Raw genomic sequence first — 19538 nt, forward strand, 5'->3', positions numbered from 1 at the left:
GTGCAGCATTTTCACTGAACTCTGGTCCTGCAGGAACAAACAGTGACGAAAACAAAAAAAAAAAAAATAATAATTGGGAGTCTTGCTGAAAATGTCACCATAAGATATTTTCAAGAACCCACCTGTACATGTGGGAATTTGCACTGACTCATTATTCTGCGCAGTGTTATATGCTCTAAAAATATACATTCAGCTCAAATACTGATCATGCTGGGATAAAGCTGATCTATCCTGTATTCCTTCCTTCCCTGATGCAGGAAAGTCAGATTTGTGGTCAATGGCCACTACAGGACCTTCACTGCAGTCTGCTGCTCGGTGAACAGCAACACTCTAGAGGGAGTGGGGGGGATAATGACCAAGCAAATCACTTAATAGGCTGTCGCTCCCATGATTTTTATACAAACTGCCTGCTGCATGTCAGTTGCCAGTGGCAGTGCAGGGTGTCAGAAACACTATACCAAATTTCTGATTGCAACAGGCCTAGCGCTCTTCTGAAACTCATACGGCTTGTGGGTCGAATTAATTATTTAAAATTTTCCTCACAACTCATGATAGCACTGCCGAGTTTATGCATACAATGTGTCTAAATTTATCCTGCTGATAATTTTAAGGGAAGAATTGTTGGGAATCCAGAGCAAGTAATCTTGATACACTCACGGCAACATTTTCGATAAATAATTCAACAGCTGGAGTATGTCCCTCAGGTCTGGCACTTGGAACTGAAGTCTTTTTATGTTTTAAACATTTCTGTGCCTTCTCAAGCAAAACTAATAGTGTTAAAGGTTAATTTAAAAAAGTCTGCAAAACAAATGAAAATTTCAACCTGGATCCCCTTACCCCATCCAGTTTTGGTCCCGTCAAAATATGACAACCTGATTCCTAATGGCTCTGAATCCATGCTGTTCCTCTACAGTAATGTCAGTGGAAGCCCTGTACAAACAACTGTTTGCTCATCCAAACTCACCTGTATCTTAGCTTGCACCAAGTCCTATTTTCCTATCTCCTCTGTACTCATTGACATACACTGCTGCCTAATCATGGAATGCCCCAAATTGAAAATACTTGCCCTGATATTCAAATCCATCTATTGCCTCCCCCTTCCCTATCTCCATAACCTGTTCCAGCACCACAAAAACCCCCCACCCCCACCCCCAGCTTCCCTGTGAACACAGCGTTCCTCCAGTACCCTTGTGCATCCCTGAGTTCCTTTGCAGCAGCATCATTGGCGGCAGTGCCTTCAACTATCTGGAATCCCAGTTCTAAGCCACTCTCTCTCCCCCCTCTAAGATGCTCTCTAAAGCCTAGCTCTTTGACCAAGATTTTAGTCTTCTGCCACTTTACCTCGGTGCCAATTTTTGTCAAAGTGCCTTGGGACATTTTACAGCACTTAAGGTGTTGTTTAAATTCAGGTTGTTGGTGTTGATACCAGAATTCTGAATTCATTCAAGTTCATCACACACTTGGCATGCGACCTAAGCCAAGTTCATCCTTGGTGACTAAAAGGATCCATCACAGAATCCTGAACTGTATATGCAAAAAGTCTACCTCAGTGATTCCAAATCAATGTAATCCTTGCACAATTCGGTCTCACTCTGCAGTAAACATTTCCCTCCTGTCCTTTCTTTGGAAGTATGACCAAAGTAAATATACTTTTATACAAAAAAACTTACTAATAATATTTCATGTACATGAGAAGCCTGTGTATAGAATGAGACGGAACACAAAACTCTCGTTCAAGGTCAGCACCCTTATTTCCTGATCAGACAAAAAAAAATACACACTTCCCTTCCTCCGATTTTCCAGGACAATCTTCGGATGGAGGATCCTGCAGAACTGAGTCAGTGCAGGAAACCGTGGAGGGAGAAATGGAGAGAATCTGTGCAGAAACCACGCTCCCTTTTTAAGGCACCAGCAGCTGTATTCTGGAAGAGTTTAAATGTCCCAAAGTTTCTTTGAAAAGCAACGGAGAGAAGGCGAGTATGTAAGGGGGTAGGGTGGGTGAGGGTGTAGGATGGGTAAGGGCATAGGGTGGCAGATGGGTGAGTGGGTAGTTGGGTCAGGGGGTAGTGGATCAAGTCAGGAGGGGATGTCGTGTCGGGCGTTAATCAGGTTAGGTCAGGGGGAAGTCAGGTGTTGGGGTCGGGTCAGGTCAGATCAGGGGTGAATCAGGTAGTGGGGGCTAATCAGTCAGGTCAGGAGCTAGTCAGGTTGGGTCGGGGGTGGGGTCAGGGTGAGTTGGGTGGTCGGGGCTAGTCACGTTGGGTTGGGGGGGAGGTCGGGGGGTCGCGGGGTGGGGCTAGCCATGTCAGGTCAGGGCTAGTCAGGTTGCGTTGGTGGGGAATGGGGGTGGGGGGGGTGGAGAGTCAGGTAGTGGGGGCTAGTCAGGTTGGGTCGGGGGAGTGGTCGGGTGATGGGGGCTAGTAAGGTTGAGTCAGGACGGAGTCAGGGGGTCGAGGGGGGAGTCAGTGTGAGTGATTGGGAGTTCAGTTGTATAGTTACCTAGGAGTTAAGCTCTATGTTTTTTTGGTCTAACGTTTCCTGGATAACTATACAGCTAAGTAAGTTGAAACTGTCCAAAGTCTCCGACTCTAACTGAGAGGTGGAGACTTTTTTGGAGGGTTCCAGGGAGCAGGGGAATTACCCATTAGAAGTTCAAACTTTTGGGTAATTCCCATGGAGTCCAAGGGTTCCTGTAGCACACCTTCCGGTGTACATCCAGTCTCCGACCATCCGGAGATCGGAAAATCGGGACAAAAGCATTTCCCTCCAATCTTTCTTGCCTTTTCTGTTTAAAAACTCCAGGTTTCTTCAAAGACACATCCAACTTTTACTGCACCAAAGTGAAATGGAACATTTCCACCAGGGTCATTGTCTGAGCTGAGGGTGTATTATAACTTATATAGGACGGACTCTATGGCTTGCTTCAGCCAAAGGTCATGAGCTCCTTTCATGGTTGCCCTACCAGTTGCATCTAAAACAAACACTCAATGATGAAATATTCATCTGTATAAGAAGATACTCACAGTGATATAACAGAATAATGAACAATAAAGGGGGTTCCTCATCATCTTCAATGTGCATCAGCCCTGATAAGAAGAAAGGCACAATGAAAGGTCAGGATCAGACATTTAGCGCCCATTTCAGCAATGATTTGTACACAAGTAAATCTCAGGTACAGACCTGGGCGAGCCTTTGCCTGGCAGAAGGCCACAATAGATATGCTGTTCACTAGCAGGAGTAACTGTGTTCTTCAACCTCAGTCTAATTTCTCAGCTATGCACACATTCTGTTTTCATTGACACAGCTGCACGGCACAGATTGACAATGGGTACACAGCTATGGAGAAGGGAAAATGGAAGTAATAAGTTAATGGGTGGCCTACTCTGCTCACCATGCTTTCTCTTGTTAATTGTCATCATGACCATGCCATGGAATTTTCTATCAGCCTTTGTGAAACACAGAGCGCCCGACTCTTCCGCTTTCCGTTTAAGCTTCTTTTGCTGGTTCCCCCCTTCCCGGGTGCAATTCTTTACATGCTCCGGCAATTGAGTGTGGCTGGGAATTCAAAGTCAACAACTTCTCCACAATGGAGAAAGCCAGTGCCCAGTTGTGCTAATTAGTCCAATCCAAAACTAATCAGATAAAGCAGCACAAGACCAGATCCAGATGAGTCCACCTAAACTATCACATGGTCATTTCACCTTTAGAACTTTGCTTCGGTTCCAGCCTGGCTGATGGGGTGAAAATCTCTCCTTGATGGCTGCAAACGTATTTCTTAATACGTTTATAATAGTATCTTAAATGTATTATGTGAAACTTATGTTAGTGCAGTTGCAACCCTGCACCTAGTGATCAGCGGCTGTTATTTTTAAGCATTGTTGCTTAGAAGTGCACGTTGATATCTGTTACTAATTAACAGAATATATATCCAAATTAACGAGAACATTGATTTAAACTTTGTATAGGGGTCTTTTTTTTCCCCCACAGTGCACTCCTGCCAGGGAGCTTCACCCAGATAGTTTCAAGTGTGGGAGAATCGCTAGAAGATACTTCAGTAAACTCAACAAATTTCTTCGAATTTATTCATCTGTTTGCAGGAAGATGAGAACAGGTTGTGTTATAGGCTTGAGTTTCCAGACAGGTTTCTCATAAGAAGCAGTGAACTTTATCACAGGGCTTCAGCAGGAATTACACGCTTCCATCAGGATCCACAGCTAGACACCAAGGTTCCCTGTCACGTGATACTACACAGTACAATAAGTCTTAAAGCTACAGTCACTACATTCCTTAAAGCTACAGTCACTACATTCCTTAAAGCTAGTTACCTCAGGCTGCCTGTCTAATCTTGCAGCCAGAGCAGACGTGTGTTACAGCAAGATCAGAGGTGGAGAAAATCGCTTGTAAAACATGAGTAGAAATAATACGTGGCCTAGAAGTTAGAAGAACTATAAGAAGATAAGAGAAAATAGATGCAAGAGGTGCATGGAGGAGCAACAGGGATTTCCATTTCTCTTCAGTCTTCCCTTTCTAATGGTTTTTTCTCCCCTCCAATAGCTCTTTGCTTTGGCTTACACATTAAAAAACAAAGATACCCATCAGTGAGCTACCAGGACTGGACATGGCTGCTCATGCAGTCAAATAACTTAGGATGAGCTACTACCTCCAGAAGAAAGGATATATTAGAGGATTTTCGCCTTTAACTATTATGCACCACAGCAAGTGATTAGTTTTATGATTAGTTCATGAATAATTCATTCAGAATGCCAGTAGAACTCCTGGCTTTTCTTTGAATCATTCCACAGGGCTGTTTACATTTGGCACCTCATTTTAACATGTTGTGTGAACAATAGCACCTCTGATAGTGCAGCACTTCTGCAGTGCAGCATTGAAGTCTCAGTTCTGGCATTGAAAATTTACATGAATAATAATGATGGAGGTATAATGAATCAGAGCCAACTAGTGACTATAATGTGATCATTATCCATAATTTTCTGTCAAAATAATGCCAAGGCTAATGGCGCTTGCCATTACTTATGTGCAAATGCCAAACCAACTTCAGATGAGGCAGATGCACCTGTCACAAAGCTAATGACCGAGCAGTGCATCTCATTGCCTGGCGCACCACTGAAATGCATTAAGCAGCATGAAGTTACTGTATATGCCTGGCAGATATGGTAAACTGGCCACTGAGTAACAACCTATTGGGCGTCCATACCTCCCCTAGAAGGACACCTGCAAGCAAGATATGAAGGTGGCAGACATTGACACTGACAATTGGGAGATAGTCACCGATGGCCATGACTTCTGGAGGCTGGCTGTTTGGAAGGGCATTGGAAGAGGCGAGCAGGAATGAAAAGCTTAGCTGGCCAAGAAGAGGACCCAGAGAAAACAGAGACCAGCGAATTGTGCACCTTCTCAGCCCACTGTCTTCCTCTGCAGCAAATGTGGCAGAGACTGCCATGCCAGAGTGGGACCCCTGAGCCACACCAGAGGTTGCTTAACACAAGAGTTGACCACCAAGGTGCAAATCATCATCATTTGAGATGGAAGGCTGCTACCACGACAGAAACAATTCAACTCGCCACAAAAATTTAGAGCTGGCCAGAAGTGACACAAGGAGCCTGTTTTGGTGATATGTAAGGTTTTAATTGTTGTCTATTTTAAAAATGTGAAATTTTAAATTGAAGAAAAGTGTTTTACTTATCTGTTCCGTCCCTTTTCTCTCCTTTAATCCAATCTCGGTAACTGATTTGGCATTGAATTCAGCCATTCAAATTTACACTTTCTATCTCAATCCCACCCCCATTAATTTCACAACCCTTCTATCGAATTGGTTAAGGAGATACACAGAACCTTGCAGTTCACTCCCAGCTGACCAGCTTCCTTCACAATTCAGTCCTGCAGCAAATGAAGGCCCATTATATTTGAGAGGCAAAAAGGAGAATCATAAAGCAAGGTTTTCAGTTTAATAAATTGACTAGAGCAAACTGGGCTGAACTGTTAATGGATAAACCTCCAAACAATGGGAAGTATTCAAAGGAGTGTTTGGTGCAATACAATACCAGCACATAGCCCGAAATGCAAAGTCTCCACTTTTGTACTTCGGCAAACCATGGTCAATAAATGAGGTAAGAGATGGCATCAAGCTAAAAGAAAAGGCTTACAAAGATACAAAGAGATGTAGAACAGGCTGGAGGAGCTAAACAAGATACAAAGAAAGTAATAAGAGGTGCCAAAAGAGAATATGAATGGGCAGAATTTTCTGCCTGTTGGGCGGGCGGAGCAGGAATGGCCGCGGGCGGGCGTGGGCCCGATCGGCACCCGCGATCGGGTCCGCGCTGCCATTTTGGGCAGGCTGGCCAATTAAGGTCCGCCCAGCACATTTCTGACTCCCGTGAATAGCGGGAGTGTGCGGGCTGCAACGGGCGTGCACAGACCGCCAGGTCCAATGGCGACCCGGCAGTCTGTTTAAAGGAAGGCCTGGCAGCCTCCTGTAAGCTGCTCACAATGGCCACTTCCAGGTCACATCACAGGGGATTGGCTGACCAGGGCATGCTGGAGGGAAGGGCAGAAGGCCAGGGCAGGCTGCAGGGTAGGCCGGGGTGGGGGGGGGGGCGGGCTAACGCACCCCTCGCTTTCCTGATGACTGCCTTACTGCCCTCCTCAAGGAGGTGGCAACACGGCGGGAGGTGTTGATCTCCCAGGATGGGAGCAGGAGGACCGCCCACATGACCAAATGTGGCAGAGGTGGTGAGCTCTCATGGCCAAGAGCCATCTGCTGCCATTGATGCTGCACGTAGTTGCGCCTCCTTGCAATGGGAGCAAAGACCGTGTGTGTCCAAGTGATGGATGCAGGATGTGTCTAAGTTGGCCATGGGGGGGTGGGGGGGGGGGGTGGGTGGGGGTGGAGAGGTTGGGAGCAGGTGTACACCACCAAGGTGCAAATCATCATCTTTTGAGATGGAAGGCTGCTACCACGACAGAAACAATTCAACTCGCCACAAAAATTTAGAGCTGGCCAGAAGTGACACAAGGAGCCTGTTTTGGTGCTATGTAAGGTTTTAATTGTTGTCTATTTTAAAAATGTGAAATTTTAAATTGAAGAAAAGTGTTTTACTTATCTGTTCTGTCCCTTTTCTCTCCCTTAGTCCAATCTCTGTAACTGATTTGGCATTGAATTCAGCCATTCAAATTTACACTATCTTTGTGTGACTGATCAGCAGTAGCGGAGAGAGGAGGCACTGGAGGCCTGATATGGGCCACTATGGTTGGGGTGCGGCGTGCAGAGTCCATATGCAAATTGCCACAATGAATGGTCTTCTCTGTTTTTCAGGAGAAGAATGCTCACAATGCGTCGAGCGCTCGATGACTGGAGGCGGCCACGCCCAGCTGCTGATGTTAAGCCACTTTGAACAGGAGGCCCTGGAGCTTGAGAGGCGCCATGCACCCAGGTCCACTGGTGTTGGTGAGGCTGAGGTGGAACGGCCTGGTATTTAAGGTCAACAGTTAGGTCCGCTATGTCCTCCCAACATCCAGATTTGTTATTGTTGCAACATTGCTCGGTCACAGAGTGATAGAGTCAGAGGTGTGGATCATAGAAAAAGGTCCGTCAGTCATTTGAAGGTGCGCACGTCAAACACCTTCCAAAGTCGCCTTATCCCATTTCCCAGCACTATGCCCATGGCCTTGTATGCCATGGCATCGCAACTGCACATCCAAAAACTTATTAGATGTTAGGAGGGTTTCTGCGCCCACCATCCTTTCAGGCAGTGCAGTCCATATTCCCAACACTGTGTGCAAAAGTTGCTCATCACATCATCTGTCAACCTCATGCCCCTTACCTTGAATCTATGCCACCTGGTTACTCATCCCTCCGCCAAGGGGAAAAGTTCCTTTCTGTCGACCCTATCTATGCCTCTCATAATGTTATAAACCTCAATAATGTCACCCCTCAATCTCCTCTGCTCCAGGGCAAATAACCCCAGTTTATGCTATATCTCCTCATAAGTTAAACTCTCCAGCTCAGCCAGCATCCTGGTCAGCAACCTCTGCACTCTCTCCACTCCAATCACATCCCTCCCATGAAGCACATTTCACAACTGCACTCAGAACTATAGCTGTGGCCTAGGCAGCATTTTCTGCACTTGGAACATTACCTCCCTGTTCCTATATTCTATTCCTCAGCTAATAAAGGCAAGTATGGCATTTACCTTCTTAAAACACCTTATATACCTGTCCCGCTACCTTAACAGGCCTGTCGACATGCCCAGCCAGGTCCCTCTGATCCTCTTTACTTTCCACGGTCCTACCATTCATCACGTATTCCTGTGCCTCGTTTGTTCTGCCCAAGTGCATCACCTCACACTTATCCACATAACATTCCATTTGGCATTCCTTAAGCCATCTGACCAGCCCGTCTATATCCGCCTGTAATGTAAGGGTTTCATCCTCACTATTTGCCACCCCACCAATATTTATCTCCATAAGTTCCGGAAGGTTGAGCGCATAATGAGCCAGGGGGAAAAGGATGAAGTGTATCAGTGTGCACGTTAACTGATCCACTGTCCTTGTTGTTCATTTCAGCATCATCAAAGCATGACTGCCAGGAGGAATTGCAGATGCCCCCTGTCACACCTGAGGGCCCTCAAGTGTCACCTACGTCACACCATTCCTGCGAGGCAGGCACCAGCGCAGATACCAGCACCTTGGTGGGCAATATCGGCTAGTGTCCCGGGGCACAGTGGAGAGGGCACTTCACAATTGCTGGAGGAGTTGGCAGAGACAGAGAGTGCCGATGGCGCCAGCAGTCGGAGGACTGCAGGGGACCAGGCACACGCTCAGTCGGTGCCTGATGATGTGCCTCTGGAATCGTCCACGACACAGCAGCTGCAGGAAATGTGGTCGGGTGCGTGGGAGCATCTGGGAGTGTTACATGAGACTAAGCTTCGCTTGGTATCCGTGGTGGAGGAGTCCACATGGAGCATCACTGATGCAATGAGCCTCATGGCAGAGCGTCAGGCTTCCTCCATGGAGAGAGTGGCGACTCTCGTGGAGAGGGGCCTCCAAGAGAACAAGCAGGTTCTCCTGGGGTTACGCTCAAGCCCTCACAGCAACATTGGCCACAGCTGGTCAGTGCCAATGTAGGAGATGCTGTGGGCTTCAAGTTTCCCAGCTCATTGCCCATCCATCGACGGTGAGCAGGGAGGTCCAGGGTGACCTCACATCGGCGCAGCAGCTGCCTGTCATATCTGCGGGCTCCTCTCACGGCACTCCGGATGAGGACAACAGCTGCTCCGCCCCTCTCCCAGTGACCACTTCATAGGGTGCAATGACTGGGGTGATGCCAGCTGTGGAACTGGCAGCTCCCTCCCAGGCGGGGCCAGCACAGGCTCCATGGGCCAGTGGACGACCGCCAAGGTCACAAAGGCCAACAGGACAGAGTCAGCAGGCTGTCTCAGATGCCACTCCGAGCGATGGGGCGGCGCCAAGACGTAGCACCTGGAAATGTAAGCATAAGGCACCTTAGGCACACCACGGGTTTCTCACCGGTGCCTTTGTGTTGCCCTAGATTAGATCCTTATTATTTGTTTCTGTTTGATTAACGTTTTGTTTTGAATTTGTAAGAACTTCTGATGGTGAAAATTAAAACCAAATGTGTTACCATGGCTTAGGGTGGCTCCTTTGTTCTGCATTTTTATGTTTTACTTACATGTCATGAGTGTTTGAGTCGACATTGAAGCTTATGTCCAAAGCCCTTAGTTGCAGCTGATGAAGTGGCAGATGTAGCACTTAAGTGCCGAGTGTGGAAGCACCAGGCAAGGCTGGTCCTCCTGATCCATTTATGTGGAGCTAGCTGAAGATTCGTTGGATTAAAGTCTCCCAGGTGTAGCTCCGGATCAGAGTTTAGCCCCTCAGCATTCCCCTGTGCTTCCTCATCCTCAGAATCAGTGCTGGACTCATCATGTGCAGCCACATCCACTGCGTCAATGTCTTCATCATCTGCTGTGTCCCCCCTTTCCAGCGCAAGATTGTAGAGAACGCAGCATGCAACCACTATCACCAACACACGATCTGGGGGGTACTGGAGTGCGCTCCCTGAGCGGTCCAGGCATCAGAAGCACATCTTGAGAAGGCCAATGGCTCTCTCCACCACAGCCCTTGTGGAGACGTGGCTCCTATTGTACCGCTGCTCAGCTTCTGTTCTTGGGTGGCAGAGAGGCGTCATGAGCCACCTTCTGAGGGGATAGCCCTTGTCACCCAGCAGCCATCCATCAAACCGAGCCAGAGCACAGAAGAGCCCTGGCACCTGGGAGTGTCTGAGGATGTAGGCATCGTGGGAGCTGCCTGGGTACCTTGCACAGACTTGCAGAATCTGCATCCTGTGATCACACACTATCTGCGCGTTCAAGGAGTGGAAGCCCTTCCTGTTGGCGAAGGCACCGGGCTCACCTGCTGGTGCCTTGATGGCCACATGTGTACAGTCTATAGCACCCTGGACACGGGGGAAGCCAGCAAAGGCCACGAAGCCTCTGGCTCGCTGTATCTGACTTGCCTGGTCCCAACAGAAATGGATGAAGGTTAATGCACGCCTGAGCAGAGCATCTGTAACCTGCTTGACACAAGTGTGGACAGCTGATTGGGAGACACTGCAAAGATCACCCACCGAGCCCTGGAATGAACCAGAGGCATAGAAGTTGAGGGCACCTGTGATCTTCAGAGCCACTGGCATGGGGTGTCTGCCCACACAGTTAGGAGAGATCTCAGGGCCAATCATCTGACAGATGTAGTTGACTGTCTCTCTTGACAGTCGGAGCCTCCTTCAGCACTGCACCTCAGTCATATTGAGGTAGATGCTTCGCCGCCTGCATACCCTGGCAGCAGCATAATGGCGTCTTCTACGGCCTCTTCCACCTTGGACTACATCTTGGCCCTGCGCCCCTTGTGCATGCGCCTGTACTCCCAAAGGTGGCTCCCCTGGAGGCTGATTGTCCAGTCCTGGCCTCCTCCTTATTCTAGTCCTCCCTTTCTCCTCAGAGGAGGTGCCTCCAGTGGAGATGTCAGAACCCATACCCTGGCTAAAGGGAGGCCTCCAGAAAGCTGCAGGCCCGATAAAGATTACTGTCTGCAGAGTGCTGACCTGAAAGTTCAAAATACACAAAGCTGCTGGAATTCGTTCTGAACTGCGACAGATCACACAGGCAAGTTTAAAAAACTTTCTGCAATAAAGACTCACAGACCAGATTGATGACCCCACTGAGCACTCTTATCCCCCTCCCCGTGGATGAGTTTCATTAAAAAGCCTTCACGTTGTGCCTGTGCGCCGACCTAAAGATCGCACGGGCACCTGAAAAATCGCCGTTGATTGACGATTTAAGGACCTTAACAAGCCCGTTAATTAATGGCGGGCGCACATCAAATTTCATCACGGGCCCGCCCAGCGAAATATCGCAATGGTGCGCAGTGACGTCGGGACGCTCACTCGACATCGCCACGCGTGATTTTACCCTGACATGCTGGGGGTGGGCAGAAAATTCTGTCCAATATAAGCTTGCAAAGGTGTCAAAACGAAAAAGTTTCTATACATATATTAAGAAAAAAAAAGTGATAAAGGGCACTTCGGACCAATTAATGACAGCTGCAGGTGAGACTGACTGACTATAAGAAAGTGGTATATTGTTAAATTGGTGCTCAGTGTTCATTATCACGGTAGAGAAAGGAAACAATTGAACCTAAAAATTAAATCAAGGGGAGGGATGTAGAACATTCAATAGTAAGTTTGAAAAATGGTTACGGGGCAAAAAATAGATCTTAAAATAAGCAAATCTCTAAGACCTGGTGGTTAACACCGGGGTCATTAGAAGTAATTGGTGAAGAAATTGAAGACCCGAAGCTCCTAAATTCAGGAATTGGATTAGAAAATTGCAAATGTCACACTTAAAGATGTCAGGAAGAGAGAAACCAGGCATCCACAAACCCATTAGTTTAACAATGGTTTTGAAGAAGCTACAGAAGTCTGTTATCAAGGACAGGGCGAGGGTTGTTACAATATTAACTTCTTGTTGTTGAAGCAGAGTCCATTAACTCTTTGAAAAGGGATAAGATAGCTGCTTGAAAAAGGCAATATTGACCAAATGGATCAGGTGGAGTAAAACATCAGGACAAACTTGATAAGTCAATGCCCTGTTTCTAAGCTGTAACATTCTATTGTTCTATGATTCTTTAAGTAAAAAAGAAATAAACTAATTTAAGAAAAAAACACAATTAATACTTCCCCTTGATAAAATCTTACCGTAGTAGTATGAATAGGTTGAAAGTTGGTTCCCAAATTGTATTGTCAGTACATTGGTTCCATACTGATCAGTACAAAGTATTAGTTTTGTCTAATCACTACCAACTGCAGTATAACTGCAATCCGACTTTTGGTTCACCATCGTGTGTCTCAGGACACCTTGTACAATGAATGACACTACAGCACTCCAGTACTGTGTATTCTAAAAGATAATCTAGGCATTAACAGTGCTCATTTTTTAATGTAAAGCCTGTATAATTAGCCTGATTTGCAAAATTTGTTTTGAATATGATTTAACCCCTCCAACAATGGGATAGCCAGACAATGGACAGAGGGTGGAGGGCTGAAGAAACACAGGTTCACCAAGATACTGCCTAGTATAAGAAAATACATATGTAAAAACATATTTGAAAACTGTTACTTTTTAAAAATCTGATCAACCTGGATTACAGGGCAATATAATAGAATTGTGGAAAAATATGAAAACATTGAGAGCAGACTTTCCCAGTTGTTGTGGGATCAAGGATACAGGGCCATAAATGTAAAATATTTTGACCAGAGTGCAAGAGAAATATGTTTATATGGAGAGTTGTAAGGCTGTGGAATTCACTACCATAGTTAGTGCATGAGACAGAAACTATGTCAACACACAAGATGGCTGGAGGAAAAGGAATTGAATGGATATGGAAGCAGGGTAATTAAATATGATCAGGACTATTTGCTCAAGTAGGTAAATGCTGACATGGACCGATTGGACCAAAGACCTGGTTCAGTCCTGTAAACTCTATTTCTATACAAACTTATTGTGTCAATTCCTTTATCACTTAGGCATAGGAATAAGGCAAATGTTTTTTGGCCAATTTAAAAGCTCCTCTCTCTCTGGGTCATCAGTGGACAACAAAGGATGTCTGCAAGACCAAATTGTTTGATTTGTCAGTGGATAAGATAATGAGGAACCATGTTTGTATAATAAACAGATACTCACTATCAGCATTTCCTAGGTATGTCACCATATATACTTATAAAAATTGAATTCTTGAGACCAATTTTTTGGGGGCCTTTTTCACAGGTAATGCTTTTGATGGGTTGACATGTGTTTGATTTAGGCACAAGTGAAATCCACAGGAGACCATCACAACAGAATAAAGTAAAAACCATCAACACTAAAAAATTCATATGAATTCTCTATCATTTATTTATTTTGTAACATATTAATTATCTAATGTCTATTCATTTTATGACATTATGAACCACATATATTCCATTAGTATTTATATATGTACGATGAAATCAAATAATTAACATCTCCAGGATAATATTTTGGTTCTGAAATTTTTGGGCTTTGATCCCTGACAAACTGAAGTCGACTTTTAAACGAGGTATATGAAAAATTGTGGGTTTTTAGGCCAAAGGTCATGGGGTCGACTTTTATATGAGATTGACTTTTACATGGTAAGCACTTGTTTCATCACTCATTAATATAGTAAGTTATTATTATGTGTCTTGGTTCTAATTTTGATTCACAGATCCTCACCCTGAAATGGACTGAACCTGAAAATAAATGTCACACTTTTGCTGCTTCTTTATTTCAGTTATCACAAATTATTACATATAGAGGTCACAGAAGCAATGCAACAATGGACTGTACTTTTATAAAACTCATTATTGTGCTTTCAGGAAGTGGTATTAAGAACACCAGTTAGTGTTGTATTACTATTTTCATCTAATGGTTTATTCTTGTTTTTATGTATATTTACTTCTCAAATTAATAGTGTAGTCTGAGTTAGAAGCTGCCAGTGTGGTGATTTTCTTCTGATTCAGAGAGGAGATTATGGTGGTGTCATATACTATTTTGGATGCTTTCCTCAACGGCTCATTATTCTCCCTGCTAAGAGCAAGCTTCAGTTCTTTAGAAGCATAGACTTGTCTATGGAAGCTAACCTTTGCAGAGAATATGAATAAAGTGTAAATGCTGGAAACACTCAGCATCTGTGCAGAGAGAAACTGAGTTAACTTTTCAGGTCGATGGCCTTTCATCATCCAAGTCCATCAACCTGAAACATTAACTCTCTCTCACTTTCTCCACAGATGCTACCAGAAAGCTTTATCCAGAATTCTCTGGTTTTATTTCAGATTTCCAGTGTTTACAATATACTGTTTGCATGATTAAATAATATTGAAAGTGACCCAAATTGTAACATGGGATGAAAGCAATGTGCAGCCCCAAATATCTTTGGTATTGTCTGTGTTCCCCACTCCAAAAGTTAGATTATGAGGAAATTTTACACAAATTAGGCCTGTCCTCCCTTGAACATAGAGGCACAGATTTTGCTGTGGTAATGTTGGCAAACCGGTCAGCATTCACCATCATTACTCCACTCAAACTGACAGCAAATTCTGGAGCCCGCACAAATGCAGAAGAATACAGAAGCTGTTGTCAGTGATTACATAGAAACTAGGAGCAGGAGTAGGCCTTTCGGCCCTTCGACCCTGCTCCACCATTCATTATGATCATGGCTGATCATCCAACTCAATAGCCTACTCCCGCTTTCTCCCCATATCCTTTGATCCCTTTCGCCCCAAGAGCTATATCTAACTCCTTCTTGAAAACATACAATGTTTTGGTTTCAACTACTTTCTGTGGTAGCGAATTCCACAGGCTCACCACTCTCTGGGTGAAGAAATTTCTCCTCATCTCAGTCCTAAATGGTCCATGCCATTTCCTCAGACTGTGACCCCTGGTTCTGGACTCCCCCACCATCGGGAACATCCTTCCTGCATCCCCCCTGTCTAGTCCTGTTAGAATTTTATAGGTTTCTATAAGATCCCCCCATATTCTTCTGAACTCCAGCGAATATAGTCCTAACCAACTTCTATGCTTCTTCACAGGATGCACTATTGAAGCACCTCCACCACCCGTAGCAACCCCCCTACCCCACTGCGCACCCTGGAATGGCAATCTCAAAGCTATCAGTGAAATTGACGAAAACTTCCACTGTTTGTCTTGTAAAATTCTCTGTTGAATGAGGTGAAATTATTTTTAATGGTATACTACCTTCAAAATTATAGTTAAACACTGACCCTGAAAAGCCAATTCTATATTTGTGGAAATTAAAGTTCCCATGATAAAAAATTCACATTTTTAATATAATAGAAATATCTTTACCTATAACATTTTAGCTTCTATCTTAATTCAATCATAATCATTTATTCTGAAATATAAAAATTTAAAAATGAAGAATAATCAGTGCTTTGGACTTCCTGGCTTGCTGTCTGTGTGGATACTTCAATTTAATTGGTGGATTGCCCTGCTTGCTGGCATCACTGAAGATCCCCTTGACGTGGTACCCAGATTTAATCTGATGCTAGGAAAGGGGAAATCCATGCCAGAGGGATCACTAGATCTTTGTGGGCAGCTTTTTTTTTGAGGTCAGCAGTGAGCACCAAATCCGGCCCATAAAGTCAAGGGGTGATTTGGTTAAGAGTTTTAGGATTTTGAAAGGAATTAATCGGGTAGATAGAGAAAAACCTTTTCTGCTGGCTAGAGTCTAGAACAAGATGATATAACCTTTAAATCAGAGCCAGGCCATTCAGGAGAGTAAAAACAAAAATAGCTGGAAAAACTCAGCAGGTCTGACAGCATCTGCAGAGAGGAACACAGTTAATGTTTCGAGTCCGTATGACTCTTCATCAGAGCTGAGGGCATATAGGAATGAGGTGAAATATAAGCTGGTTGAGGGGGGTGGGACAGGTAGAGCTCGATAGGGGGCCAGTGACAGGTGGAGGCAAAGGAGAGATTGCCAAAGATGTCATAGACAAAAGGACAAAGGGGTGTTAATGGTGGTGATATTAGCTATGGAATGTGCTAATGGTGACATTCAGGAGAGTAGTTAGCAAACACTTCTTCACACAAAGAGCCTTAGAAGTGTGGAACTCACTGCAACAAGAGGCAGTAGATGCTTGCTCAATTAATATTTCTAAATCTGGAATTGATAGATTTTTGCTAGAGAACGTTACTAAAGGATATGGAGCTGTGGCACATTGATGGGGTTCAGATACAGATCAGCCACAATCTGACTGAATGGTGGAACAGGCTTGATGGGCTGGATGGCCTACTCCTGTTACCATCTTTCAAATTCTACAATTGCCCAATGTCCATAGTCATAGAGGTCTACAGCACGGAAAAAGACCCATCGAGTCTGCGCCGGTCATAACAAGTACCTAACTATTCTAATCCCATTTTGCAGCACTAGGCCCATAGCCTTGTATGCCATGGCATCGCAAGTGCACATCCAAATACTTCTTATGAGGGTTTCTGCCTCTACCACCTCTTCAGGCAGTGAGTTCCAGATTCCCACCACCCTCTGGGTGAAAAAATTCTTCATCACATCCCCTCTAAACCTCCTGCCCCTTACCTTAAATCTACGCCCCCCTGGTTATTGATCCCTCCACCAAGGGGAAAAGTTCCTTCCTGTCTACCCTATCTATGCCCCTCATAATTTTATACACCTCAATCATGGCCCCCCTCCAGGGAAAATAACCCTCGTCTATCCAATCTCTCCTCATAACTAAAACTCTGCAGCCCAGGCAACATCCTGGTAAATCTCCTCTGCACTCTCTCTAGTGCAATCACATCCTTCCTATAACGCGGATTCCACTCTAACTCTTCATATTTCACTGCACCTTTTCTGGGTGAAGCTCGGCAAATGCACAGAGTTCTTTCCTGGGCATGTTAAGAAGGGGTCCAGAAAATGGAAAGAGGGTATTCCTGGCCAGACCAATCACTGTAACTTCCCTTCTTTCTGTCATTGTATACACAGGGTTGAAAATTAGGTTCACTATGGAAAACCAATACATTAGCCCAGAATGTAAAACATTGCGCGTGTTCAGATGTCCTGGGGAAGTGCCGAGCCATTCAAGTCAAACCTTGTGGCTTTTATATCTTGAGTTTCAGAAGCACATTTCTTAAAAGTATTTTTCAGCTGCTCTTGTTCAAAGTGGATAGTCCCTCTGAAGCCGTTAGAGAGGGGGATGGATAATTCAGGAACTCCATGAGCAACAAACCGCCAAGTAGGAGTTATTTACTCAGGGAGTTTGTGCCTGATCCAGTTTACACTGGAGGAAATGCTGGGAAGGTTAGTCACCGCTAGTAACTAGTGTGACAAATTATTTCTGTTCATTTAATCATGTCTTGTTCATGTCTGGCCGTTTATAGTCTAAACCGTGATCCAGTGAGTGTTTATTCTACGACATTAAGTTCGAGGGGATGCGAGGACGTGTGCAATGAGCAGCTTAAAGAGAGTTCAAAGCGAAGAACTGCGGATGCTGGAAATCCAAAACAAAAACAGGAACAGAAATACCTGGAAAAGCTCAGCAGGTCCGGCGGAGAATGTTGAAGGGTCATGAGGACTCGAAACGTCGGCTGTGCCGGACCTGCTGAGTTTTTCCAGGTATTTCTGTAGCTTAAAGAGAGTGTTCTCTGTGTTATAATCACTGCTAGCCTGTAGAAGTGCACACCAGATCCGCAGGGAGTACAGCACACCTGGGAGAGTGGTGTCAGACAGCAAAGCCCTGGAGGGGGAAAGTGCTGCTTGCTGAGGCTGGTTCTCCAATGCACCAACACAGGCAGCAAGGGAGGCTTCATCCCACTACTGCCAAACTTCCTGTCACCCTTCGCTTGCCTCTTAAGTGCTGCTGATCATCACATTATTCTGCGTCTTTAACCGACCACAAAGTGGCTGCATCTTATCTTGGTTGCCCATATGGCACGGCAAATAAACTGTGTTCTTTACCGGGGGAGCTGCCCTGGTTAACCTGTGAAAGCAGCTGGCTTTGTTTGTTGACCTCTCACAGTATATCGCGATATGCTTTCCAGTCAGCGGATGTGCTCAGGGTCATGTACGAGCAAAAATTCGGTCTTTCCTTCACTCCATGCAAAAAAAAAACAAAGTAAAGCACCAGAAATCTGAAGTAAAAACTAGAGAATTGCCCGGGAATACTCAGCAGGTGGAGGCCGGGATAATCTTACATGAGATCTGTCCTAATGAAAGGTCCCAGACCTGAAATTAGCCGCGTTTCACTCTCCACAGACTCTGTCAGATGAGTATTCCCAGCATTTTCAGATGAAACCAGATTAAACAGTCAGAACAAAGTCTCCGTGCGGTCAAAGCGATTAAATCCATCAAGAAAATACATTTGCTTTGGGGGGGAAAAAAAAGTGGTTAATCTTAAATAAAAATACCTGGAAAAGCTCAGCAGGTCTGACAGCATCATTTTTTTTGCTTTTATCTTCAGGTTAATCTTGCTGAATTGGTTAACGGGGTCACCCTTCGCTGTTTACATACCAGAGCAGAGAGAGAATCGAATTCTTTCCAATTAATAATTCCAATTTCCAATTGCAACTGACTAAATTCTGTTTAAAACTGCAGCTCGAAGGTATTTTACAACAGGAACTGATTAATCTCTTTGTCCCGGTTCTGAGTCAGAACTGAACATAGTAACAATGAACATTTAAAAAGACACAAACTCGCTCGACGTTTCCAAAACAGGATGAGGGCTAAAATACCTTTCAAACTCTCCGACCGAAGGACTGAGGGGTGAGAATCAACGCGACAAGAGGAGAGCCCCCGGACACACCACTTTCCACCTGGCTCACCGGTATAACTCTTAACTGCGGATCACTGAAGGCTGGATGTCATGGGGCGGGGGGGCCCTGTCCCTCCCCCACAATCTTCACCCTCCATCTGCTCAATTCACTCCCATCACACACTTTACAATTAAATCATACCCTCTACAATCAACTCACCTCCAAACTTTGCCTGGGTCACTGTCTTTCATTCATTCAGAGAGCAGGTCGCTGTAACAATAGTAAAAAAAAGTATTTATTTAAAACACACTTACCTGTGCATTTGTTAAGAGCTGTTGTTTTCCCCCATCGCTCCTCTATTCAGAGGTTGCACTGCCCCCCAACTCCTTGTCCACTGCTGCAAGTCACTGACTTGCTTTGAAAAGACGTCCGGGAAAGCTGATGAAGCCTCCAGTGACGTCAGTCCCCAATGGCCCCGCCTCCCTCCCGCCCTAAACCCCGCCCCTTTCCCCTTCCTTCCAATACGTCATCACAGTGCTCCGCCTCCTGGCTGCCTGGATTTTCAACATCTTTGTCAATCACAGCTCATAAGTTTTCCTATGGCATCAGTGTTCATGATGCTGTGACTCACCCTCTGTTAGGGGTTTTACAGGGTTTTCTTTC

At 45.2% G+C, this 19538-nt stretch overlaps 1 protein-coding gene across 1 annotated transcript in view; it reads right to left on the minus strand.

Annotated features, from left to right (window-relative positions):
• The window catches only part of relt (RELT TNF receptor), a 93761-nt gene extending 74470 nt beyond the window's left edge, over positions 1-19291 (minus strand). Inside the window, exons 1-3 of the mRNA XM_078545236.1 lie at positions 19190-19291; positions 3181-3336; positions 3024-3086 (exon numbers count right to left, since the gene is read on the minus strand). Of these exons, the coding sequence (XP_078401362.1) occupies positions 3024-3068 (45 nt within the window). The 5' untranslated portion in view covers positions 3069-3086; positions 3181-3336; positions 19190-19291. The remainder of the gene's footprint in view (positions 1-3023; positions 3087-3180; positions 3337-19189) is intronic.
• Between the last annotated feature and the right edge of the window lie 247 nt (positions 19292-19538).

This window comes from Cetorhinus maximus, chromosome 7 (assembly GCF_964194155.1).
Source record: "Cetorhinus maximus chromosome 7, sCetMax3.hap1.1, whole genome shotgun sequence".
NCBI classification, from domain to species: Eukaryota; Metazoa; Chordata; class Chondrichthyes; order Lamniformes; family Cetorhinidae; genus Cetorhinus; species Cetorhinus maximus.